Raw genomic sequence first — 26,072 nt, 5'->3', positions numbered from 1 at the left:
GGTCCTGCAGAGCTGACTGGAAGGGAGACACCAGGAAGCATCTGATTCTGCCTACTGTGAGTACAGATTTGTGTCTTTGGGGCCTGTCGAGTGAGCCTGTTCAGCTAGAAGAGTCAGTGGACGGGTGTCAGTAAAGTGTCCTGAAGATAATTTAGTGCAGCTAGTCTGCTGCTAGTGAGAGCAAGAAGACTTAACCCTTCCATACATGTAGTTGTATGGTTCAAGCAGTGTGTCTGCTTTCACAGGTAATCCATTGAGGCCAAGTGAGAGTGGTCCTCATCTACTGTGAATAGTTCAAGTTGGAGTATTCCACTCATCCCTTCTCCCATCCAAGTTCCAAATGAAATACAAAAACCCAAATATCCTGGACTGGTCTTTAAGTAACGAGCAAGTGGGAGTAAGGGTGGAACAAGTGGGAGCTCCTAAGCAACGAAGCAACTCCTAGCAACATAGTGGGTAATTCTCAGCATCCACGTGGGAACCCCTAGCAGCAACATAGTGGGTAATGCTCAGCAACCAATGCGAGAACCCTTAGCAACATAGTGGGAAATCCTCCACGACCAAGCGAGGATTCACAGCAGCGTATGGGGGTCCCTCTGCACCTAACCATTGGCAATCAGCTGCAGGTAACCAGTGAGAGACCAATGAAGTCAACATTCATTAAGCCCTATAGGGACAGTGCTACAACATTAATTCATGTCTGTAAATAATAAATGAAATATACTTAACGGACACTAAAACACTTTTAATGGAAAGTCATTTAAAAAAATGTTTTTACCCCAATAGAGCTCTATACATAGGTGTGCACACAGGGTATACCAGATATACCTGGGCACACCCTAATCCCTCCATGTGCATTAGCATTATCGAGGGGCAGCACCAGGTGGGTAGTTGGAGGTGCTAATGGCCAGTGTAAATGCCCTATTATATTAAAGGCTATGTTCAACTCTAGGAACACGTTACACCTGTATTTAGGGTTAAACTCAATATGCTCCCAATCAACTGTCTCCCACCACCAGAGCCTTCCTCCTGTAAGAGCAGGTGGTGTTCACATGTGTTTGAGCTTTGGGATGCACACCTGAATGCAATAGGCTGTGCAAACCTATGGTTTCTCAATAAGGTTAAAATTATGTTACATTTGTTTTAAAGTTCACTAAAGTAGAAATAAGAAAATGTGTTACCATACCGTGATTTCGGTGCTATAAACTCACCCATATCCACAAAGCCAACATCAACATAGAGTTTGGCAAACAAGGAACCCAATGTGAACCCGACCATGGGCCCAAACAGGCCCACCGCATGAAGAAAAGCTACAGGGTAGAAATAGAAAATTAGTAAACACTGTCTTCTGCACCATAAGATAGAATATAACTAGTAACCAATTTTAACCTGCCTGCTGACATTTTTTTTTTTTTTTAAACTTTAGTTCTGCTGTAACAATTCTTTTGTATACATTGTATATATATATATATATATATATATATATATATATATATATATATATATATGTGTGTTCTTTGTTTTTTAGTACTGAAAATATATATTGAAAATGTATATTTTTTCTAATCAGTAAAATAGAAAATATTTAATATTGTAATTTTTAGCCTATTGGTTGTCGTCCCTGGTTTAAAAAGATCAATAGCTAGAGCTAAACAGTGACTTCACCCCTTATTTTCATATATATCTGCTTGAGTTTTCAATCGAAGACAGAGTGCCTAAAAGGAGATACCTACAGCTGTACCCTCTCATTAGAAAACCCAGTGTTCTAGGAATTCTGTATTGTGATTTCTGTATTGTGATAAAATGGTAAAAAACAACTCTAAAATGGATCAACTTTAACAAACAGATTAAGGGTACATTCACACCAGATGCGGTGGTACTGCAGTGGGTGGCTATTCCAGCGCAGTCTCACCGCATGATACGGCAAAATTCCTTGTCTTCTTATCTGCCCGGTTCACACAACAGCTGGTGTGAGCATACCTTAAGATCATATTAAGGCCAAAACCATTATAGTTTTTTTCTTAAGGTGTAGGATTATTTATCTAGTGTGCTGTTGAGTTATGTATGATGTATGTACTGTATTTACAGGATGTCATGTATAGCGGCAACAAAGGATTTTACCCAAATAAAGAGCTGTGTTTTCACTTTCTGCGAAATCATCAATGTATGAAATACCCAGAGGGGTGATGGGAGTCTCTCCAATTCCACGCAGCATGTTCCCAATTAAGATGTACACCCACATGTAGTTGGTGTCCTTGCCACAATCTGAAATACAATGGAACCACAAGATTGAATGGGCCATGAACCCTAGTGAAAATATCTCTTGACTGCTGGAAGTAGAAGGTTATTGGCTGCATACTGGGCCATGCTATCTGAATATGCAATCAAGTAGATGTTATGAGTGGTAGAGGGGCCACTTTAGTTTGGGGGGGGGGCAGGGGTCAAGGGGCAGTCTCTACCATGTTCCCATTCTCCCATCCTACTTTCTTGTCATTGTCTATTTTATTGGCGGGGTTTACCTCGCTATTGATAAAATGAGTTCTTATTGATCCCATCAGCGGGATTTGGGAAGTCAGATGTCTGACAACTTTTGGATAGGATGGCCTCTGGGAACTTGGAGCTCAGCTGTGACTGGTGAAGGTTTAGTTATCAGCTGGAAATTCCTTGTTTGTTATTATTCTTGATATACATATGCTGTGTAAAATCAATAAAGCCATGGCCTTGACCTCCCAACATAAACAGTTTCAGTATTTATTGGGATGGGGAAGGGCAAGGTGCTTTCATTTTTGGTTATAAATAATAATACATTTAAAAAAAAAAAGATGTGCTGTAAATACCTCCCAAACAAACTTTCAATTACTTTATCTTAGCCAGCTGCTATTACAATACACACCCGTGTTTTAAAATAACCATACATATATCAGCGCTAGTTTATATATTCAATAACATGTAAAAGTGATTATATCAAATACCTCTCAAGTATATGCGAATGTTCTCTGATATAGGGCTCTAATAAGTAAAAGAACAAATAAAAATAATTAAATGCAATAGAGAAGTCTGTGATGTATCAATAGTCCATAGTGTACAGTCCTTCTTCAACTCCCCAAAAAATTCCACCAAATGCCCAGTGTTATCTTGAAACAGACTGAAGGCATATGATTTATTCAACGGTACAGACAAATGGCAACTGCTTCAACCTATAACTTAAGTGGTTAAGCCACTGCAATGAAAACATCCCATCCACTCTGTATCATAACATTATGTGCCCCTGTGTCTGTGTTATATATAAAAGCTGCAATCTGTACCTTATATCAAAGAGTATCCCGACACTCTCCTCTGCCCGGCTGACAGCTATAGTGGGAGGGGCCAAGAACTCCCACTGACGTCAGTCAGAGAGGAGAGAGAGCCGAGGAGTGCCAGGAGATGCTCTGATATAAGGTATAGATCGGCAGCTTTTTTTTATATAACAAAGACACAGGGGCACATAATGTAATGCTAAAGAGGGGATGGGATGTTTTTATTGTAGTTATGATAGCAGCAGCAGGGGAGGGGGTGGGCACTGTCACGAGCAGGGCTGCGGATGACGGAACTGACCCGTTGTCAGAGCTCAGCAGCCATGATAAACAGTGGTCAGTTTACAGGGGGAGGGTATAGCCAGGCAGGATCAGCCAGGCTTAAGTGATAGAAGGGTCCAAGTTACACAGCACAAGCACTATGCTGTTATTCATGCTTTAAGGGAACAGGATTTTTTTTATTTTTTTTAGGGAAACACTATACTTTAACAACAAGGAACAGCAAAGAAAAATTCCCAGCTCAATTTACAAGCCAGTGTACCCCTCTGCCTTTAAGGAGGAGTGGACTACCTCCAGACATAATAATGGCCGCCCTCAAGCTATCCATTATTATCTAAGTGCTCTTACTATGGAGGCTCTGAAAATTTATAGTTAGGACTGCAGATAATATTGAGGTGCCATGATGTGGCCTCTGCAGCTTACACATATATTTGCAAATGTGTGCAAAATAAACCTCTGTTTTTAATGTGAACTGTTGGACAGTAATACACTACTGATGCTGCACTGATGGGCACTAATGAGACTGCAATGATGAGGCTGCACTGATGGGCACTGATAATCTGCACAGATGAATACCGATATGCTGTACTGATGGGCACTGATGAGACTGCATTGATGGGCATGGATGAGGCTGCATTGATGGACACAGATGAGACTGCATTGATATGCTGCACTGATGAGGCTTCATTGATGGGCACTGATGAGGCTGCACTCTGCACTGATATGCTGCACTGATGAGGCTGCATTGATGGGCACGGATGAAGCTACACTCATGGACACTGATGAGGCTGCACTGAGAGGCACTGATAGCCTGAATTGATGGGCACTGATAAGGCTACACTGATGGACACTGATGAGGGTGTATTGATGGGCACTGATGGCCACTGATGAGGCTGCACTGATGGGCACTAATGAGACTGCACTGATGAGGTTGCACTGATGGGCACTGATATTCTGCACAGATGGGTACTGATATGCTGTACTGATGGGCACTGATGAGGCTGCATTGATGGACATGGATGAGGCTGCATTGATGGATGCGGATGAGACTGCACTGATATGCTGCACTGATGAGGCTTCATTGATGGGCACTGATGAGGCTGCACTCTGCACTGATATGCTGCACTGATGAGGCTGCATGGATGGGCGCTGATGAAGCTGCACTGATGAGGCTGCACTGAAAGGCACTGATAGGCTGCATTGATGGGCACTGATGAGGCTATACTGATGGACACTGATGAGGGTGTATTGATGGGCACTGACGGCCACTGATGAGGCTGCAGTGATGGGCACTAATGAGACTGCAGGATGAGGCTGCACAGATGGGTATTGATATGCCGTACTGATGGGCCCTGAGTGGCTGCATTGATGGGCATGGATGAGGCTGCACTGATGGGCACTGATAAAGTTGTTGTTGTTAATATTTATTGTTGTAACATAATTCTGCATAAAACATTTAGAGCGGAACTTCAGTCATTTTTTCATCTTTCTGTCTATTAAAACTTCTTCCCTTGTTGTTTTAACTTTGGATAGTAAAACATTTTTTTCTGCCAGTAAATACCTTACACAGCCCACTTCATGTTTCTTGTCTGGAAAAAAGCCTAGGCTTATGACATCATGCACAGCTCTCTCTCACACTCTCATGAGAGTTTGCCAGAAAGGGAGGGTGGATGAGTAGCCAATGAGAGCTGCATTGCTGGAGGTGTGCCTCTGTGTAAATCCAGGAAGTGAACAGGCAGCAGCTTCAGCTGCCCACAGTTAAAATGGCTGCAGCCAGACTCAGTGGAGGGAGATTTCTGCAGCATATTTGGCAAGTACAGAATCACAGTATATATAAAATAATATCTATATATATATATAAGTGGTTGGAGGGAAGCTTCAGAAAGGTAAAGATGTTTTTATTACAAATTATGTGAGCAGACTGCAGTTCCTCTTTAAGAGTGTAATTTTATGAGATCATTTATGTAGGTGTGTTTAGGGGTGGGGCAGGGATTGGTGGGGGCAACTGGTGGAGAGTACATCTAAAGGCCTGGCTAGTAGCTCAGGACTGGAAATTTTGAGCCCTTATATACAGCACGTGCTCCTAATATGGAGGCTATCAAATTTTATAGAGTTAGCACTGCAGATAACAGTGGGGTGCCGTGGCCTCTGCAGCTTACGCATGTATTTGCAAATGTGTGCAAACGAAACCCCTGTATTTAGCCTCTTCAGCCCCGAAAGGATTTGCCTCCTCAATGACCAGGCCATTTTTTGCGATACGGCACTGCATCCTTTTAACTGACAATTGCGTGGTCATGTGACGTTGTACCCAAACAAAATTGATGTCCTTTTTTCCCCACAAATAGAGCTTTCTTTCGGTGATATTTGATAACCTCTGTAGTTTTTATTTTTTGCTCTCTAAACAAAAAAAAGAGACAAGTTTGAAAAATGATTTTTACCGGCGATGTGCGGGCAGGAGTGAGGCACTGTAAACCCAAAAGAAGGGGTTAACAAGGGGTTAAAAGTTCCCTAAAAGCACTGCTGCCAAACCGCTTTGCAGGCGCTTTGGCAGTGTTGCCCATTGATTTCAATGGCAGGGGTGGTTTAGGAGTGGTGTATACAACGCTCTCGCACCGTCCCAAAGATGCTGCTTGCAGGACTTTTTTTTCCATCCTGCAAGAGCACCGCCCCATTGTGAAAGTACTCGGGCTTTCACAATGGGGGGGGCAGGGGAGGCAGTTTACAGGCGCTATTTTTTAGCACTAAAACAACTGTAAAGCGCCTTCAGTGTGAAAAGGGGTCTAAGTGTGTTCTCTGGGTGTTTTCTAACTGCAGGGGGGATGGGCTGCCTGGGACATGACAGAGATCACTGTTCCCGATCACTGGGAACAGAATATTTCTGACATGTCCCCTGTCAGAATGGGGATCCACTTGTTTACACTGGCAGATCCCCATTCTGCCTCTGCCTACAGGTATGGTGATTCCCGCGGCACTGCCAATCTACCGCAGTATATCTGCGTAAGCTGATCGGCAAACAGTTAATGCAAAGTGGTACAGAGTCTTTGGCTTGGTGTACACTTTTTTTTTCACCTATTTGCAAAGATGACAAATTGGCCCTATTATGTGGTCCAATTCTGGGCCTTTTATCTTATCAACAAAAATTACCATCCTATCTATTCCTGTCCACCAAAGGGCTATCACTGAAGAGCCGTACACAATGGCCACATATCAGGCAGCATCGGCTGGTTCAATAGAAACCAGCTGACATTTAGCCCCTATGTCCAACAGAAGCTGGCCGAATGGCCAATGTGCTGGCTGGTGTGTTCTGGCGGGGGGCATCCACCTGTCAGAACACAATATCTCAGCAGGAGAGATAGCTGTACTAACATTGGATAGTTAGTACCATGGCTCCTCCCAAGCTCTTGTTTTTTTTTTTTTGTTCAGCCCGCTGGGTTGAATGAAAAAACAACTCTTAATGTGTACCAGGCTTAAGGCCTGGGAGAAACCGTCTGTTTCTTTCCAGGAAGTAAAATAATGTATGACCACCTTTATGATTAACAAAAAGATGTCCAGTATTTTAAATTACTCCATTAACCACTTAAGCCCTGGACCAATTTGCAGCCAAAGGACCAGGCCCCTTTTTGCGATTCGGCACTGCGTCGCTTTAACTGACAATTGCACGGTCGTGCGATGTGGCTCTCAAACAAAATTGGCGTCCTTTTTTTCCCACAAATAGAGCTTTCTTTTGGTGGTATTTGATCACCTCTGCGGTTTTTATTTTTTGCGCTATAAACAAAAATAGAGCGATAATTTTGAAAAAAAAAATGCAATATTTTTTACTTTTTACTATAATAAATATGCCCAAAAAATATATAATAAAACATTTTTTACCTCAGTCGAGGCCGATACGTATTCTTCTACATATTTTTGGTAAAAAAAATCGCAATTAGCGATTATTGATTGGTTTGCGCAAAAGTTATAGCGTTTACAAAATAGGGGATCGTTTTGTAGCATTTTTATACATTTTTTTTTTTACTAGTAATGGCGGCAATCAGCGATTTTTATTGTGACTGCAACATTATGGCAGACACATCGGACATTTTTGACACATTTTTGGGACCATTGTCATTTATACAGCAATCAGTGCTATTTAAATGCACTGATTCCTGTGTAAATGACACTGGCAGTGAAGGAGTTAACCACTAGGGGGCAGTGTAGGTGTTATGTATGACGTTATGTGGTTTTTTTATTGTAGGGGGCGTGGCCTGGCATGTGACCTCACTGATCATCTTTCCCTATAATAGGGAACAGACAATCGGTGACAGCCACACTAGAAAGCACGAGGAGAGGTTTGTTTACACAGACCTCCCCTCGTTCTTCAGCTATGTGACCCGATCACGGGACACCAGCGGCGATTGGGTCCGCTGGTCCCGCGGCCACGGTCACAGAGCTCAGGTCCAGGTTGGGAGCGCACCGCCGCCAGCTCGCTCACGACCCACGGCTGGGCACTTAAAGAATTACGTACAGGTACGTGATTGTGCCCAACCGTGCCATTCTGCCAACGTATATCGGCGTGAGGCGGTCCTTAACCACTTAATAACCGCCCTATAGCCGAATGACGGCTTTAGGGCGGTTTCTTAACTGTGGGAGGCCGTCATATGACGTCCTCCCAGAATTCCGCTCTCGCGCGCCCCCTGGGGCGCGCACTCGAGAGCGTCCGTGACCGCCGGGTCCGCAGGACCCGGCGCATCACGGATCGCGGTAAACGGCCGCTCGTCGCGGCCGTTTACCACGTGATCGCTCCGTCAAATGACGGAGTGATCACTTGTAAACAAACTGGCGTCATGTTATGACGCCGGTTCCTCCCTCCCCCTCTCTGTACCGATCGGAACAGCGGAGGGGGAGGAGATCGGTGTCAGCAGCGATGTGGGCTGCATCTGCAGTGCCCACATCGCTGCTCACCGAAAATTAACCCCTCAATTCCCTGCAAATACTCTGCAATACCCTGCCATTACTCTGCATTACTCTGCAATACCCTGCAATACCCTGCCATTACTCTGCATTACTCTGCAATACCCTGCATTACTCTGCATTACTCTGCAATACCCTGCAATACCCTGCATTACTCTGCATTACTCTGCAATACCCTGCATTACCCTGCAATACCCTGCATTACTCTGCATTACTCTGCATTACACTGCAATACTCTGCAATACCCTGCCATTACTCTGCAATACCCTGCAACACTCTGCAATGCTCTGCAATGCTCTGCAACACCCACCAATACCCAGCAACACTCTGCAATGCTCTGCAACACCCGCCAATACCGTGCAACACTCTGCAATGCTCTGCAACACCCGCCAATACCGTGCAACACTCTGCAATGCTCTGCAACACCCTCCAATATCCTGCAATGCTCTGCAACGCTCTGCAACGCTCTGCAACACCCGCCAATGCCCTGCAACACTCTGCAATGCTCTGCAACACTCTGCAATGCTCTGCAACACCCACCAATACCCTGCAACACTCTGCAATGCTCTGCAACACCCGCCAATACCCTGCAACACTCTGCAATGCTCTGCAACACCCGCCAATACCGTGCAACGCTCTGCAATGCTCTGCAACACCCTCCAATATCCTGCAATGCTCTGCAACGCCATACTCTGAGATACCCAGCCATAGTCGGTGATACCCTGCAATACCCAGCCATAGACACCCCCCCCCCCTCCCGCCGCCCTCCGGTGCTTCTACCGACTCGCCAATACTATCAAATCCAGAATCTTTTTTTTTTTTTTTTTTTTTTTTCAGGCTTCCCAGCTTAGAGGTGAGATGCGGGTCTTATTGACCCCACATCTCACTGTAAAGAGGACCTGTCATGCCATATTCCTATTACAAGGGATGTTTACATTCCTTGTAATAGGAATAAAAGTGATCAAAAAAATTATTTTTGGGGAAAAAAAATGTCAAACTAAAATAAATAAAGTAAAATGAACAATAAAATTTTTTATTTTTTTTTAAAAGCGCCCCTGTCCCCATGTGCTCGCATGCAGAAGCGAACGCATACGTAAGTCCTGCCCACATATGAAAACGGTGTTCAAACCACACATGTGAGGTATCGCTGCATACGTTGGTGCGAGAGCAATAATTCTAGCCCTAGACCTCCTCTGTAACTCAAAACATATAACCAGTAAAAAAAAAAATTAAATCATCGCCTATGGGGATTTTTAAGTAGCGACATTTGGCGCCATTCCACGAGCCTGTGCAATTTTGAAGAGTGACATGTTAGGTATCGATTTACTCGGAGTAACTTCATCTTTCACATTATGCAAAAATTGGGCTAACTTTACTGTGTTTTTTTTTTTTTAAGCACAAAACAGTTTTTTTTCCAAAAAAAAGCATTCGAAAAATTGCTGCGCAAATACCGTGCGAGATAAAAAGTTGCAATGACCACCATTGTATTCTCCAGGGTGTTTGCTAAAAAAACATATATAATGTTTTGGGATTCGATGTAATTTTCTAGCAAATAAATGATGATTTTTACATGTAGGAGAGAAATGTCAGAATTGTCCTGGGTGCTCCAGAACGCCTGATGGCGCTCCCTGCATGTTGGGCCTCTGTATGTGGCCGCACTGTGTAAAAGTCTCACACATGTGGTATCGCCGTACTCGGGAGTAATAGCAGAATGTGTTTTGGGGTGTAATTTGTGGTATGCATATGCTGTGTGAGAAATAAACTGATAATATGACAATTTTGTGAAAAAAAAAAAAAAAAGTAAAAAAAATCTTGATTTTGCAAAGAATTGTGGGAAAAAATGACAACTTCAAAAAACTCATCATGCCTCTTACTAAATACCTTGGAATGTCTTCTTTCCAAAAAGGGGTCATTTGGGGGGTATTTGTACTTTTCTGGCATGTTAGGGTCTCAAGAATTGAAATAGGCCGTCAGTACTTCAGGTGTGATCAATTTTCAGATATTGGCACCATAGCTTGTGGACTCTATAACTTTCACAAAGACCAAATAATATCCACCAATTTGTACTTATTTTTACCAAAGATATGTAGTGGTATAAATTTTGGCCAAAATTTATGAAGAAAAAATTACTAATCTGCTAAATTTTATAACAGAAATGAAGAAAAATTCATTTTTTTACAGAATTTTCTGTATTTTTTCTTTTATAGCACAAAAAATAAAAAACCCAGCGGTGATTAAATACCACCAAAAGAAAGCTCTATTTGTGTGAAAAAAAGGACAAAAATTTCATATAGGTCCAGTGTTGCATGACTGAGTAATTGTCATTCAAAATGTGAGAGCACCGAAAGCTGAAAATTGGTCTGGTTATTAAGGGTGTTTAAGTGCCCAGTGGTCAAGTGGTTAAGCAGTTAAAGTAAGTTCATTAACATTAAAATATAGGAACCATGGCTTAATTATTCCCCACCCTCCTTACACGCCAGGCTAGACTGTTTATAGTATGACACTTGAGACTTTCCAGAGTTTGCAGGGACTTACCATCTCTTCTTTCCCTACCTCCACCTGTTCCGAACTCTCTGTCCTCTTCATCACCTCTTTCCTGTTCTCTTTGGTTTATATATGAAACTGGGATATCTGGTCTTAAAGCGGTTCTTCACCCTAAAGGGGAAGTTCCGCTAGTATTATCCCTCCCCCCCTCCGGTGCCACAATCGGCACCTTTCGGGGGGGAGGGGGGTGCAGTTACCTGGATAATCCAGGTATCTGCACCCACTTCCGTCCAGACCGCCGCATGGCTCCGCGCACCCCCGCATGGCTCCGCCCCCCGTTGTGTTCTGGGAAACACACAGTTCCCAGAGACACAGCGGGGGACCATAAGAGAAGCGCAGCGCAACTCGCGCATGCGCAGTAGGGAACCGGGCAGTGAAGCCCTCATGCTTCACTTCCCGATTCCCTGACAGAGGATGGCGGCGGTGGCTGCAGCGAGACGAGCGATCGCTCGTTATATGCCGCCGACATCGCTGGAACCTGGGACAGGTAAGTGTGATATTATTAAAAGTCAGCAGCTGCAATATTAGTAGCTGATGGCTTTTAATATTTTTTTTTTAGGTGCAGCTCCTCTTTAAGCCCGGTTCACACTGTATATTTTTTTTCATTCAACCTGCTAGATTGAGCGTAAAAAAAACCTGACAGATTGCCGTACCAATACAAGTGATGTTGGTGCAGCGATCTCTCCCACTGTGCTTTTGTATACTGACAGGAGGACTCCCCTCTTACCAGAATACACTGATAAGCGCTCACAGCCATTGTCCAGGAGTGCTGCTCGAATGCTGGTTGTCTAGCATATCTCTTTGAGCAATGCCGGTCATTAGATTGGCTTCTGTCGGACAGACCGCTGTGCACACTGACCAAAGTTTTGCCAGTTACTGCTGAATCGGCCAATTTTCTTTTGTTTGTTTTGTTTCTGTTTGTTGCTCTCTTGTTTGATTGATATCCTGTGCAAATGACCTAGTCTCCCAGCATTGGGCGAATTTGAAGCTTTGTAATGCCGCATACACACGATCAAACAATCCGGTGGAAAAGTCTGGCAAACTCAAGTCCGCCAAACAATCCCCCCGTGTGTAGCCTACGGCATATTTTTTTGACCCGAAAGTACGGCGGACTTAGAATACCGTGTTGCACTCCAATCTTCCCGCCGGACTCGCATTTTGGCGGACAATCCGGCGGTGTGTATGCCAGTCCGCCGTACTTTTGAAATGAGCGGACTTTTCCCGCACGGAGAAAAGTCCGCTCATTTTGAGCGGGTCTCCAGGTAGGCGGGGCCCGCGAAGGAGACGTCGCTGGCCCCGCCGCCTGGTATGGACTTAAAGGGGAACCCCAACGCCGAAAAAAATCGGCGTGGGGGTCCCCCCCAAGTCCACAACAGACCCTTGTCCGAGCACGCTACCCGGCCGGCCAGGAAAGGGGGGACAAGTGAGCGCCCCCCCCCCCCCTCCTGAGCTGTACCAGGCCGCGTGCCCTCAACATGGGGGGTGCCTTGGGGAAGGGGGGGCCTCTTGTGCCATGTTGATGAGGACAAGGGCCTCTTCCGACAACCCTGGCCGTTGGTTGTCGGGGTCTGCGGGCGGGGGGCTTATCGGAATCCGGGAGCCCCCTTTAATAAGGGGGCCCCCGGATACCGGCCCCCCACCCTATGTGAATGAGTATGGGGTACAATGTACCCCTACCCATTCACCTGTCCGCAGACCCCGACAACCAACGGCCAGGGTTGTCGGGAAGAGGCCCTTGTCCTCATCAACATGGGGACAAGGTGCTTTGGGGTGGGGGGGCCGTGCGGCCCCCCCTCCCCAAAGGCACCCCCCATGTTGAGGGCACGCGGCCTGGTACGGCTCAGGAGGGGGGGGCGCTCGCTTGCCCCCCCTTTCCTGGCCGGCCGGGTAGCGTGCTCGGACAAGGGTCTGTTGTGGACTTGGGGGGGACCCCCACGCCGATTTTTTTCTGACTTTACGAACGGGCTACTTGCCCACACACGGCACTTTTTGAGCGGACTAATACGGCGTACTAAGTCCGCCGTACTATCCGCCCTACTTTTGAAATGAACGGACTCGCCCACACACGCGGAGGAAAGTCCGCTCATTTCGAGCGCGTCTCCAGGTAGGCGGGGCCTTAAAGGGGTATGGACTTAAAGGGGAACCCCAACGCCGAAAAAAATCGGCGTGGGGGTCCCCCCCCAAGTCCACAACAAACCCTTGTCCGAGCACGCTACCCGGCCGGCCAGGAAAGGGGGGGCAAGCAAGCGCCCCCCCCTCCTGAGCCGTACCAGGCCGCGTGCCCTCAACATGGGGGGTGCCTTGGGGGAGGGGGGGCCGCACGGCCCCCCCACCCCAAAGCACCTTGTCACCATGTTGATGAGGACAAGGGCCTCTTCCCGACAACCCTGGCCGTTGGTTGTCGGGGTCTGCGGGCGGGGGGCTTATCGGAATCCGGGAGCCCCCTTTAATAAGGGGCCCCCGGATACCGGCCCCCCACCCTATGTGAATGAGTATGGGGTACAATGTACCCCTACCCATTCACCTGTAAAATAAAAGTACAAAAAAAACACAACACACGAGATAAAATACTTTATTGCACAGCTCCGGGGGTCTTCTCGCCGGACTCCTCCGCTATCTTCTTGTAGCTCTTTTGCTAGCGGAGGAGTCCGGCTTTCTTCCTCGCCGCCGGCCTCTTCTTCCGACTTCGGGGGTCTTGTCTCCCTCTTCGGTTCTTCTGCCGGGCCACCGCGCCTTCTTCTAGCTCTTTTACAGGCGGTGGCCCGGTCTTCTGTCGCCGCCGCCGCCTTCCGTTCTTCTTCTTCTTCTTCTTCTCCAGGAGATGTTGACTCGACGATCTCTCCGGCCGCAATGCCAGGGACGCGCTGCGCTGACACTTATATAGGGACAAGGGGCGGTGTCACATGGCTTTATGTCACATGGGTTGGTGTCACATGGTAACCCCGCCCCCTAACGATGTTACAGTCCCCATGTGACATCAACCCATGTGACCAACCCATGTGACATAAAGCCATGTGACACCGCCCCTTGTCCCTATATAAGTGGCAGCGCAACGCGTCCCTGGCATTGCGGCCCGAGAGATCGTCGAGTCAACATCTCCTGGAGAAGAAGAACAACAAGAACGGAAGGCGGCGGCGGCGACAGAAGGCCCGACAGAAGAACCGAAGAGGGGGACAAGACCCCCGAAGTCGGAAGAAGAGGCCGGCGGCGAGGAAGAAAGCCGGACTCCTCCGCTAGCAAGAGAGCTACAAGAAGATAGCGGAGGAGTCCGGCGAGAAGACCCCCGAAGACGGAAGACCCCCGGAGCTGTGCAATAAAGTATTTTATCTCGTGTGTTGTGTTTTTTTTGTACTTTTATTTTACAGGTGAATGGGTAGGGGTACATTGTACCCCATAATCATTCACATAGGGTGGGGGGCCGGTATCCGGGGGCCCCCTTATTAAAGGGGGCTCCCGGATTCCGATAAGCCCCCCGCCCGCAGACCCCGACAACCAACGGCCAGGGTTGTCGGGAAGAGGCCCTTGTCCTCATCAACATGGGGACAAGGTGCTTTGGGGTGGGGGGGCTGCGCGGCCCCCCCTTCCCCAAGGCACCCCCCATGTTGAGGGCACGTGGCCTGGTACGGCTCAGGAGGGGGGGGGCGCTTGCTTGCCCCCCCTTTCCTGGCCGGCCGGGTAGCGTGCTCGGACAAGGGTTTGTTGTGGACTTGGGGGGGACCCCCACGCCGATTTTTTTCGGCGTTGGGGTTCCCCTTTAAGTCCATACCCCTTTAAGGCCCCGCCTACCTGGAGACGCGCTCGAAATGAGCGGACTTTTCTCCGCGTGTGTGGGCGAGTCCGTTCATTTCAAAAGTAGGGCGGATAGTACGGCGGACTTAGTACGCCGTATTAGTCCGCTCAAAAAGTGCCGTGTGTGGGCAAGTAGCCCGTTCGGAAAGTCAGACGGACAGTCTGGCGGGAAGTCCGCCATACTAAGTATGTCGGACATACCGCTACGTGTGTACGCGGCTTTAGTGTCTTTGAAAACTCAATAAAAACAATTGCACAGCATATATAGGCTAGCACTAATTTATGTATGGTCATTTTTTATTATGGCTTATTACTTTATTACAGTTGAGCTTCTTAGCATTTAATGTACACAGCTCAATGTAAACACTTCTAGTGTGAAAATATTAATATCATACAGATATTCTCAGGATAACAGTAATGAAACAAAATGACCAAATGTTTGCTCCCAAGTCACAGCCAATAACAAACAGATGCCACCAGGGGGCATCAATGTCTGTCCAATAAAGAGAATATTATAATTCACCCTGAATATGAAATAAAGAGGAACTAAACTCTCTTATCATTTTCAGCCAAGGAAGCTGTCTGTCATCTTGGCCTCTGATCTTCAACTGCCATGATGCTTCACATGTGATCAGTTATGACACCAGCCATTTGATGGTGGGACAGTTTGGTTGAGAGCACAACCAAAATGACAGTTACAAAAAAAAAAATTACAGTTGGCATGTGCCGGGAATTTAACTGTTTTTTTTTTAATCAATGGGTTTATTTGCACTTTAATATCTAGCACAGTCCTCTTTGTCTCAACTATCCTGTCAGCTTTAGGAATTGAAAAATAATCATATAAAATTACTGTGTATATAGTTCAGGTTCTCTTAGCCCTTGTACACACGGTCGGAGATTCCAACGGAATGTGTCCTATCGGACCGTGTTGTCGGATAATCCGACTGTGTGTGGTATGCATCGGACTGATTCCGTCGGAATATCCGTCGGACCCAATTTTCCAACTTGTTGGAAATATTTTCCGACAAACTGGTCCGATACGACATACTCCGATCATGTGTAGAGAATTTTGATCGGACAAAGTGCCACGCATGCTCAGATCAAATTCCTACATCAAAGCTATTGGCTACTAGCGTGAACGTAGTCCCATCGTAACAAAATACCGTCATCACGTTCTGAACGATCGGATTTTCCGACAACTTGGTCCGACCGTGTGTATGCAACAGTTTCGGACACAATCCGTCGGACAAAATCCAACGGATTTGGTTGGCAGAATGTCCGACCGTGTGTACAAGGGCTTAGTAGTCCAGGCTTTGCAGTGATGCCTGGTTCACACCTATGCAGTTTGCTTTTGATCTATTTCTGCAGTGCTTATTGCGGTGTGCTTTGTGTTTTTGCACACAGGTTTTTTACATGTTTTTGATGTGCGTTGCTTTTTTGTGGGCCAATTTGCTGTAAAAAATGCATCAAAAACGCCTAAAAATAAATCTCCATTGATGTATGTTGAGACAAAAATGCACCGTTTTCCATTTAAAAAAGTCCCTGAACCTTTTCAAAAACGCAGCAGCTGAAAAAAAGTATACAGTAGATGTGAATGTATCCCATAGGAAACCACTTTAAAGAGGAGGGCCGGTTTAAAAAAAAAAAACATTAAAAGTCAGCAGCTGCAAACACTGTAGCTGCTGACTTAATAAGCACACTTACCTGTCCAGGGCGCCCGTGATGTCGGCCGCCCGAGGCTGACCCATCCCTCGGCTCTCGGGTCCCGGCGCTGCCATTTTGACTAAGGGAAACAGGCAGTGGAGCCTTGCGGCTTCACTGCCCGTTTCCTACTGCGCATGCGCGAGTCGCGCAGCGCTTTGTGAATGGGGGGCGCTGTGTTCTGGGACACACAGTTCCCAGAACACAGCACGACCCATTACCCAGAAGACGCAGCACAGAGGAGAGAAGGCAGAAGATCTCCGCGGAGGAGGAAGAGGCAGATTAGGAGGATGTGCCTAGCAACAGGCATTTCTGGTAAGTAAAAAAAAAAAAAAATCCATTTTTTTTCTGATTTTTTTAAAATTTTTAATGTATTTTTTTTTCAGGGTGGCCCTCCACTTTAAATGAACTGTAGTGTGTTTCTGCAAAAAGCACCAAAAAAATACAAGGTGTGAACCAAGCCTTAGATTTCTTACCTATGTTCGGAGGTGAAAGAGGCATCTGATTGGCCATACATGGTGAAACGCTCCTAGTGATATTGCTGAGTGACGATGCGGGATGAGCCCTTGCCGATTCATATTTATACCTGTGAAATCACAGAGATATCTGTTACCCCCTTTCAGACAAAAATAAATGGCCCCTATCGCACACCACGTAGAACTATGCTAGTTATCACATACGGTCCCATGAAGAAGTGCGGCATGGCAGAAAGGAAACTCCCCAGTGCCATCACAAGACAGCCTGCTGCGATGATCCGGGGTCGGTGAAGCTTAGCCCCAAAATAGCTGACAATGGAGATCACCAGTAAATTTCCTGATGGCAGAAGACAGGAGGGATTAGCACAGTGGTAAAGTGCAAATCATTAAAAAAACAAAAAAACACCACAATCAGATATTTACCTATTTCAAAACTTCCATCCACCATTCCAACCGTGGAGGAGGAAAGGTCAAAGCGGCGCTCAATCTGCGTAATGGAACTTTTCATGTAACTCCCCGCAAATGCTTTTGCAAAGTATGTGAAGCATAGCGCAGCCAGGAACATCTGAAACATGAAAGAGATGATGCATCATTTAATGTATCTTCCAACAAAAAAAACAGCTAACAAAACTACAAGTCAAACTCTTTAATCTTCCAATTAACAAATGCAGTAAAATCAGCACCCATAAATACAGTAGCATTAGCACCCATAAATACAGTAACATCAGCACCCTAAAATGCTGCGCCAGCGCCTCTGACACTGTACAGAGGAAGAGAGGGAGTAGGATCACCAGTGTCCGGGTGCCCTAGGCTGCCTAGTTTGCCTAGTGGTAGCACTGGCCCTGTGCGTGGCACATATGCAGAATCTCACATGTTGACTTTAAGACGCCTTTCACACTGAGGCGTTTTTTCAGGCGCTACAGCGCTAAAAAAAGCGCCCATATAGCACTTGAAAAAAGCCTCAGCTGCAAACCCAGTGTGAAAGCCTGTCAGCAGCTTCTTTGCAGCACTGTAGAAGCGGTGAATACATAGCTCCTCCATAGCTTGAAATCAATAGGGCAGTGCTGCAATACCGCCGGCAAAGCGCCGCTGCAGCAGCATTTTGCAGGTGGGTTTAACCCCTTTTCAGCCGCTAGCGGGGTGTTAAATTCGCCCAGCTAGTGTCCGAATAGCGACGCTAAAACGATGGTAAAACAGCGCTAAAAATAGCGCCGCTTTACCGCTGACACCCGGGGCGGTTCTATGTGAAAGGGGTCCAAGTCATATGCAATTGTGTGTGTGTTCCAGGCCCAAGCAGAAGCAAACAGCCAATCAAATATAGTGTTCAATATGGCTTAAATAAACATGCTTAGCCATTGATATCATAAGTAAAGTGTAATAAAGTGATTTGTGCAACAGCAGGTACTACTTGCACAAATCACTTTATTACACTTTATGATATCAATGGCTAAGCATATTTATTTCATCCAAATAGTTTGAGCACTATATTTGATTGCTTGCTTTGCAGTTGGCACTGGTTACTGGTACACTGTACACATGCTGCATGCACATGATGATCAAGATCCTGGTGACAAGTACTGTACTAGTACCTGCTGCTGGTGCCTGGGAGTGTTCTAATTATTTTTCTTCTCTCTAGTGACGTCTCTCTCTTCTCCTGGTCTCCAGCCTCCAGGTTCTCCTTCCTCACCGGCATCACAGGACGTCACACAGACCCGGGAGAACCCCGAGAAGATGAAGCAGACAGCAGTTGTGCAGAGGAGGGTAGGCGGAGCTTTAGGCCCCGCCTCTGCCAGTTACCCTATGGCTACGGGCAGTCACTCTGGCCAACTCATCGTCCGTCATGGGGGCGCCTGTTGCTTCCCTCCTCAGGCCGGCCGTGGCACTGGGGACTAGATTGTGCGGGAGGCGGCCACGAGAGAACGGATGGGATGGGAGGGACTTTTTTTGTGCGGGGGCGGCTTTTTTTCCGCCCCCCCCCCCCCCCATGGCGCCCATGGCACTTGCCATGGCTGCCATACCCTAGATACGCCTCTGCAAACATAGCCTCTAATTTTCCCATATTTTCTGCTTAGGCAAAATTTGCTTGAAAAAAAAAAAGAACTTTCCAATTTGCTTAGTGATGACATTTTTATTTATTTTTTTTCTGTGTATTTTATGTAGCACCCTGCACTAGGTTGAATAAATGTAGTTTTTGCCTCTGTTGTACTCAGCTTTTTGTTTTTGTTTTCTAGGTCTGGTCAGGTTTATTCGTAAGCCTGGGTGTTGCTCCAGCCAGTTTCCAGAAATAGAGTAAGAGGATCAAACTTTGGGGCTATCAATATCTATCTGATCTCAGCCAATCCTTGGGAGGGGATGCCTTGAAGGTGTGGCTGGAGAGAAGATAAATGTTTGAGAGAGTCTGTTCAGGGCTATTGTCTCTGTCCTGAGGCCTTTGCCCCTGGGAGGCTGCCTGTGTTACTGCAGAGCTATTGTAATCAGGCCTCAAGAGATGCTTGGCTCAGGGCCTGAACCAAGCATCTCTTATTGGCCACTTTATTAGGTACACCTTGCTGGTACTAGGTTGGACCCCCCTTTGCATTCAGAACTGCATTAATTCTTCATAGATTCAACAAGGTGTTGGAAACATTACTCAGAGATTTTGGTACATATTGACATGATAGAATTGCCCAGTTGTTACAGATTTGTCGACTGCACATCCATGATGCAAATATCCCGTTGGGGTCTTCTGCTGCTGTAGGCCATCTGCTTCAATTTTCGAGGTGTTGTGCATTCAGTGATGGTATTCTGCATACCTTGGTTGTAACGAGTGGTTATTTAAGTTACTGTTGCCTTTCTATCATTTTGAACCAGTCTGCCCATTCTCCTCTGACATGAACAAGTCTCTTTTTTGGGCCATTCTCTGTTAACCCTAGAGATGGTTATGCATGAAAATCCCAGTAGATCAACAGTTTTTGAAATACTCAGACCAGCCCGTCTGGCACCAACAACCATGCCATGTTCAAAGTCACTTAAAGAGGAGCTGCACCTAAAAAAAAAATATTAAAAGCCAGCAGCTACTAATATTGCAGCTGCTGACTTTTAATAAAATCACACTTACCTGTCCCAGGTTCCAGCGATGTCGGCGGCAGATGACGAGCGATCGCTCGTCTCGCTGCTGCCACCGCCGCCATCCTCTGTCAGGGAATCGGGAAGTGAAGCATGACGGCTTCACTGCCCGGTTCCCTACTGCGCATGCGCGAGTCGCGCTGCGCGTCTCTTATGGTCCCCCGCTGTGTCTCTGGGAACTGTGTGTTTCCCAGAACACAACGGGGGGGGGGGGCGGAGCGTCTGCGGGGGTCTGCGGCGGTCTGGCCGGAAGTGGGTGCAGTTACCTGGATTATCCAGGTAACTGCACCCCCCTCCCCCCTGAAAGGTGCCGATTGTGGCACCGGAGGGGGGGAGGGATAAGATTAGCGGAACTTCCCCTTTAGGGTGAAGAACCGCTTTAAGTCCCCTTTATTCCCCATTCTGATGCCCAGTTTGAACTTCAGCAAGTCATCATGCCTAAATGCATTGAGTTGCTGCCATGTGATTGGCTGATTAGCAATTTGTGTTACCGAGCAATTGAACAGGTGTACCTAATAAAGTGACCTAATAAAGTAGCTTTATATTCTATATATATATATATATATATATATACTGTATATATATATATATAATATTATATACACAGTATCTCACAAAAGTGAGTACACCCCTCATATTTTTGGAAATATTTTATTATATCTTTTTATGTGGCAACACTGAAGATATTGCACTTTGCTACAATGTAAAGTAATAATAATAATAATAATAATAATAAATTTTATTTATAATGCACTTTCCATCAAAAGACCTCAAAGTGCTACATAATTACAATAAAAACAAACAAACCGCTTAATTTACAAAACATTTGCTAAAAAGAAAAGTCTTCAACCCCTTTTTAAAATTTTCAGTAGACTGAGAAACCCTCAGACTATCAGGCAAAGCATTCCACAGATGTGGGGCAGCAGCACAAAAAGCCCTATCTCCCATGGTTTTCAACCTAGTTTTTGGAACCTCTAAACAATTCAAATTAGTTGAGCGAAGGGAACGCGGTAGATTTTGCAATCTAAGAAGTTCCTTAAGATAAGGTGGAGCTTGTCCATGTATGCATTGATGCACAAGAAGAGAGACCTTATACTCAATCCTTGTAGAGACCGGCAGCCAATGAAGAGATTTTAAAATTGGAGTGATATGCTCATGCTTCCGCACTCTCATTAGGATCCTCGCTGCAGAGTTTTGAACGTATTGCAACCTCTGCATGCTCTTTCTCGGAATCCCAATGAGAAGTGCGTTGCAATAATCCAGCCTGGAGGAGACAAAGGCATGAATCAATCTTTCAGCATCGGAAAAAGAAAGGATAGGACGAAGTTTAGAGATATTACGAAGGTGGTAGAAAGAAGTCTTGCATACTTGATTTATATGAGCTTCAAAAGTGAGTTGGGAATCCATTTTTACACCAAGATTAGTGACAACAGACGAAACTGGAATTTTAGAGCCTGAAAAGGCAATACTTGTTATCAGCGATGATTTAATCTGGTGAGATGTTCCAATCATAATAAACTCAGTTTTGGAGCTATTTAGTTGCAAGAAATTTTGTTCCATCCACTCCTTTATCTCCTCCAGACAGGCGGTAAGGACTGATAGGGGTGACTGCACTGAAGGAGTTTCAGCTGTAGTGAGTGTACAGCTTGTATAACAGTGTCAATTTGTTGTCCCCTCAAAATAACTCAACACGGAGCCATTAATGTCTAAACCGCTGGCAACAAAAGTGAGTACACCTCTAAGTGAAAATGTCCAAATAGGGCCCAAAGTGTCAATATTTAGTGTGGCCACCATTGTTTTCCAGCACTGCCTTAACCCTTTTGGGCATAGAGTTCACCAGAGCTTCACGGTTTGTCACTGGAGTCCTCTTCCACTCCTCCATGATGACATCACGGAGCTGGTGGATGTTAGAGACCTTGCGCTCCTTCACCCTTCATTTGAGGATGCCCCACAGATGCTCAATAGGGTTTAGGTCTGGAGACATGCTTGGCCAGTCCATCAACTTTACCCTCAGTTTCTTTAGCAAGGCAGTGGTCATCTTGGAGGTGTGTTTGGTGTCGTTATCATGTTGGAATACAGCACCATAAATTAATTGTTTTGAGTCCCGAAAATGGCCTGAGCACTGTGGGAGTTATTTACAAAAAGAAAATCCACTTTTCACTACAAAAAGTGAAAGTGCACTGAAACTGCACTGAAAGTGCACTTTTAGTGCAAAGTGGATTTGCCTTTAGTACAGTTGTCACTGTAAACACCAACTTTCTCCAAAAACTGGTATTGAGCATTGAAAGAAGAAGCCACACATTGTTAAGTATAAAACATTTTACACTTTTGAACAAACCAACATATTTGTTGTATAACATTTTTATGTTTGACAGTAAAAATAGCCTTTTTTGGGTTAAACAGGCATGTTTAAAACCATAAAACATACACAACTCAGGAACTTACAAAGTTCAACTTTGACAATGTGAAGGCAATATGAGATATTAGTATGTCCAAACTGTGTTGATCTTGCCTTCATCAGATGGAGTGATGTCACCCCTGTAAAAGCCAAATTTTGAAGATGCACACAATCTAGGAGTCAAATGGGGATTTCCCTCCTGATCCTATGCCTAATGTCAACATGTGCTAGCTACCCTCATGGTTGATCAATGGATGTGTTTTCGGGGTGCAACCCCTTCCTCTCATCCACTTTAGTTGCGAGCAAGCTGTTGCACCCACAAAACGCGTATATTGACATCCCGTGATGGCAGATAGCACATGTTGACACTCTGTTTGCATCTTCAAAATTTGGCTTTAAAATGACTTTAAAATTGTTTTAAAAATAAAAAATATAATGCTAAACTTGAATAATTTTGGGGTGTTTTTGATTCTGCCTAAAACATCAATGATGTTTTTGAGTCTTTTTTCAACATCATTGATGTCTTCCTTGATCTTCTCTAATTCACGATTGCATGCCATTATCTCCACTTGCACTGGTGAAATTAGATTTTTCTTCCACAATATCCACATCACCTAAAATAAAAAACACACACCATGTATTATAAATATGCAGGCATACATCTATTACCTGAAGCTGTGGTCCCAGACACTGATGTTGTGGTCACTATTTCGCCCACTTCATAAACCTCTCCTTCCACATCCTCAGGTTGTGGTGTGCTGAGTTCCTCTTCTCAGGGCCGGGACAAGGGGTGGGCAGGAGGGGCGGCTGCCCCTGGCGCAATATATTGCAGGGGTAGGGGCACCCTGAGCCTAACCCTAAGGGAAAGGGGGGTGCAGTTTTCCATCTTTGCCCTGGGCGCTGGATGACCTTGTCCCGGCACTGCCTCTTCTTCATTCGGTGTGGGGTGGTTCCTGGTGTCCTCAGATGTCCTGAGTCTTTTCTCCCCTATGTGATTAAAAAAAATGTATAATTAGCACACAGATATTTGAGGCCAGAAATAGAAATATGAAACATTGCTTTTAACTATTTTTTCCCCTTTCCAAAGCTGGAATACTTACCTGTTTTGTGCAAGTTTCACACATGGAGACACCTCTATTATCCACTGGAGCACCTGTGTGGGACACCTTAAAAAGTTTGTTATGGTGTTCCACACTAGTGCTCCTGCGTCCAGATGTGTAAACATCTGCTGAGTGTCCTCTCCTTACACTGAATCAAGTTTTCATTTCATTCTAGTTACAAACCCATCTAGACAACAACAATGTACTAAACTTCTTTTAATACAAATAGGCATGACCAAATGTAGTTAACCTGCATCTGCCAAAAACATCGCATTAGTGGCGAATAAACTGTTTACTACGACCGATTACTGTGCCCACAAACCTGAAAGTTGGCATTTTAAACTGTACAACAGTAAAGAAAAGCACATGGAGCAGCATGCAAGTAATAATATTAATCGGAACACAGGACAAATACTTACTTTTTAGAAGCACTTTCCTTATCCTTCTGTATTTATTGTGATCCCTTGATTTCAAGTCTGACCAGCTTTTCCTCAATTGCTCCTTGGATCGTCGTAACCCAAAATTCCTGTGCAGGCTTTTCACAACTTTAGTCATGATCTTGGCCTTTCTCACATTTGGGTTTGGGTAAGGTCTATACTTGCCATCATAGTCGGCCCTCTTCAAGATGTCCACCATCTCCACCATCTCTACAAAGCCGTATTTGAGGCCTTAAATCTCTTCCTGGATCGGGATGTTTCTGGTTCCAGGCTTTCATCGTTGCTGCTGCTGTCTGCATGCAATTGCTCTTTCTCTGCAATGTGCTCTCCCACTGCTCCGTAAGAGAAGGGGCAGGGAACATACTAGAAAGAAGGTCAGGGGCAGGCGGAGTTTCACGCATGCACAGTGTATATAAAGCGTAACACGCGTGCGTCGTACATACGATCTGTGAGCAGAGGAAGGTGTAGCGGAAGCACCAATCGTGAAAACCAAGGTACAATTTTAACTTGGGGCATCAGTGGCCTATACCGGTTATAGATTGAGGTCTATATTGGGACAAGATTAGGAGAGTTTAGCCTGACGTTAGGGTTTGTCTTGTGTTGTGTCTTGCAGATAAAATGGATTGATTCAACGATCACAACTTCCTCCCCCAATTCATTGATATGTACAGAGAGCTGCCCCGTCTGTGGCAGGTGAAACACCCCTTTTATAATAATAAAATAAAGAGGAAGGCAGTGTTGGATCAATTAATGGAATTGTTGAAGCGACAGATCCCCACGGCAACCATCCCCTATTTGAAGGCCAAAATTTGTGGCCTGAGGAGCACTTATAATAGGGAGTGCAAGAAGGTCCAGGATTCCCAGAGATTAGGAGCAGCAGCAGATGACATTTATGTACCCTGGCTCTGGTACTATGATAGACTGCGTTTTCTGTCAGAGCAGACTGAAATCAGGCCAACTCTTCCTTCCACTCTTCCTTCCACCTCAGCTGAGGCTACCGACGTCCAACCTGGGCCTTCCACTCAGGAAGAAATGGAGGAGCCCAGCTTGAGTCAGGTATAGCATTGTTCAACATATTTCTGGTCAAAAAATGAATGATGTTAACTAGATGTTATTATTGATCACTAATTTCGGATTTAACAAAGTGGTTTACATATCAATAGACAGTAGTAGCGAAAAATTATTGGGACAAGAATGAAAAATGCTGGGGTCAGAATGATAGTCTTTTCTATTTGTTAACATTCAATTTGCAACAGTCATGAGTTCAAAACTGTGTGTGATTGATGAACGAAAAACTAAAACTATGTCCCTTTTTCATACACAGGAAAGCCTCAGCCAGGAGGAGGCTGTGGAACATGGCAGCCAGGAGGTGGCCGGGGGAAATTGGCAGCCAGGAGGTGGCCGGGCCCAGGAGCCTGACCGAATCCCAGGTCCCTCCCCTCTGCCTGTAAACCAAAAAGGCCAAGGAAGGGGAGGAATGTGGAGGAGTCAGCACTTGGGTTAATTTGGCAGGCTGCTGTGGCCCTCAGAACCACCCCCAATGTTCAAGAGGCCTATGCCTGCCAGCAAAATGCAGGAAATGGAGTTGGGCCAATGCCTCATTTGTGAGGAAGTGATCTATCAGGTGCTAAATAAGGGGTTGAGGGGCGAACTCACAAGCAAAAGCCATGTTTGTGAGTTTGACCATCCTCCTCCTCCACTTCTTGCCACAACTCCAACACCAAAGACACAGCCTGGAAGCAAGCATGGAAGGAAGAGTGGAAATAAAACAAGAGAGTGATGGCCTGGGTTCAGTCTGGTCTGACAAAAGACGCATGCTGTTGTATGACCACAGCCTGGGGACATGTATGTCATCTGCTGCAGTTCCTGATCTCTCTGAGTCCTGGACCGGATTGTCAAATAGTTGATGTCTGCCCTGGGGTACAAAGGCTTTGCAATTTCAACAGTTTATCCAGTGTTGCCTTCCTCTTTATTTTGTTAGGACCCCTAATGTCTATTTT

The 26,072-nt window shown here is 45.6% G+C and overlaps 1 protein-coding gene across 1 annotated transcript in view; it reads right to left on the bottom strand.

Moving 5' to 3' along the window:
• LOC143960266 (solute carrier organic anion transporter family member 1B3-like) overlaps positions 1 to 26,072 on the bottom strand; it is a 95,102-nt gene that overhangs the window by 53,577 nt on the left and 15,453 nt on the right. Inside the window, exons 3-7 of the mRNA XM_077468673.1 lie at positions 17,456 to 17,597; positions 17,237 to 17,369; positions 17,033 to 17,142; positions 2,122 to 2,265; positions 1,212 to 1,310 (exon numbers count right to left, since the gene is read on the bottom strand). Coding sequence (XP_077324799.1) covers positions 1,212 to 1,310; positions 2,122 to 2,265; positions 17,033 to 17,142; positions 17,237 to 17,369; positions 17,456 to 17,597 — 628 coding nt within the window. The remainder of the gene's footprint in view (positions 1 to 1,211; positions 1,311 to 2,121; positions 2,266 to 17,032; positions 17,143 to 17,236; positions 17,370 to 17,455; positions 17,598 to 26,072) is intronic.

The sequence above is a fragment of the Lithobates pipiens genome, unplaced genomic scaffold (assembly GCF_037356315.1).
Source record: "Lithobates pipiens isolate NorthernLeopardFrog02 unplaced genomic scaffold, aLitPip1_a1.2 Scaffold_8, whole genome shotgun sequence".
Classification (NCBI taxonomy): domain Eukaryota; kingdom Metazoa; phylum Chordata; class Amphibia; order Anura; family Ranidae; genus Lithobates; species Lithobates pipiens.
This window is presented reverse-complemented; position numbering and strand designations above follow the sequence as displayed.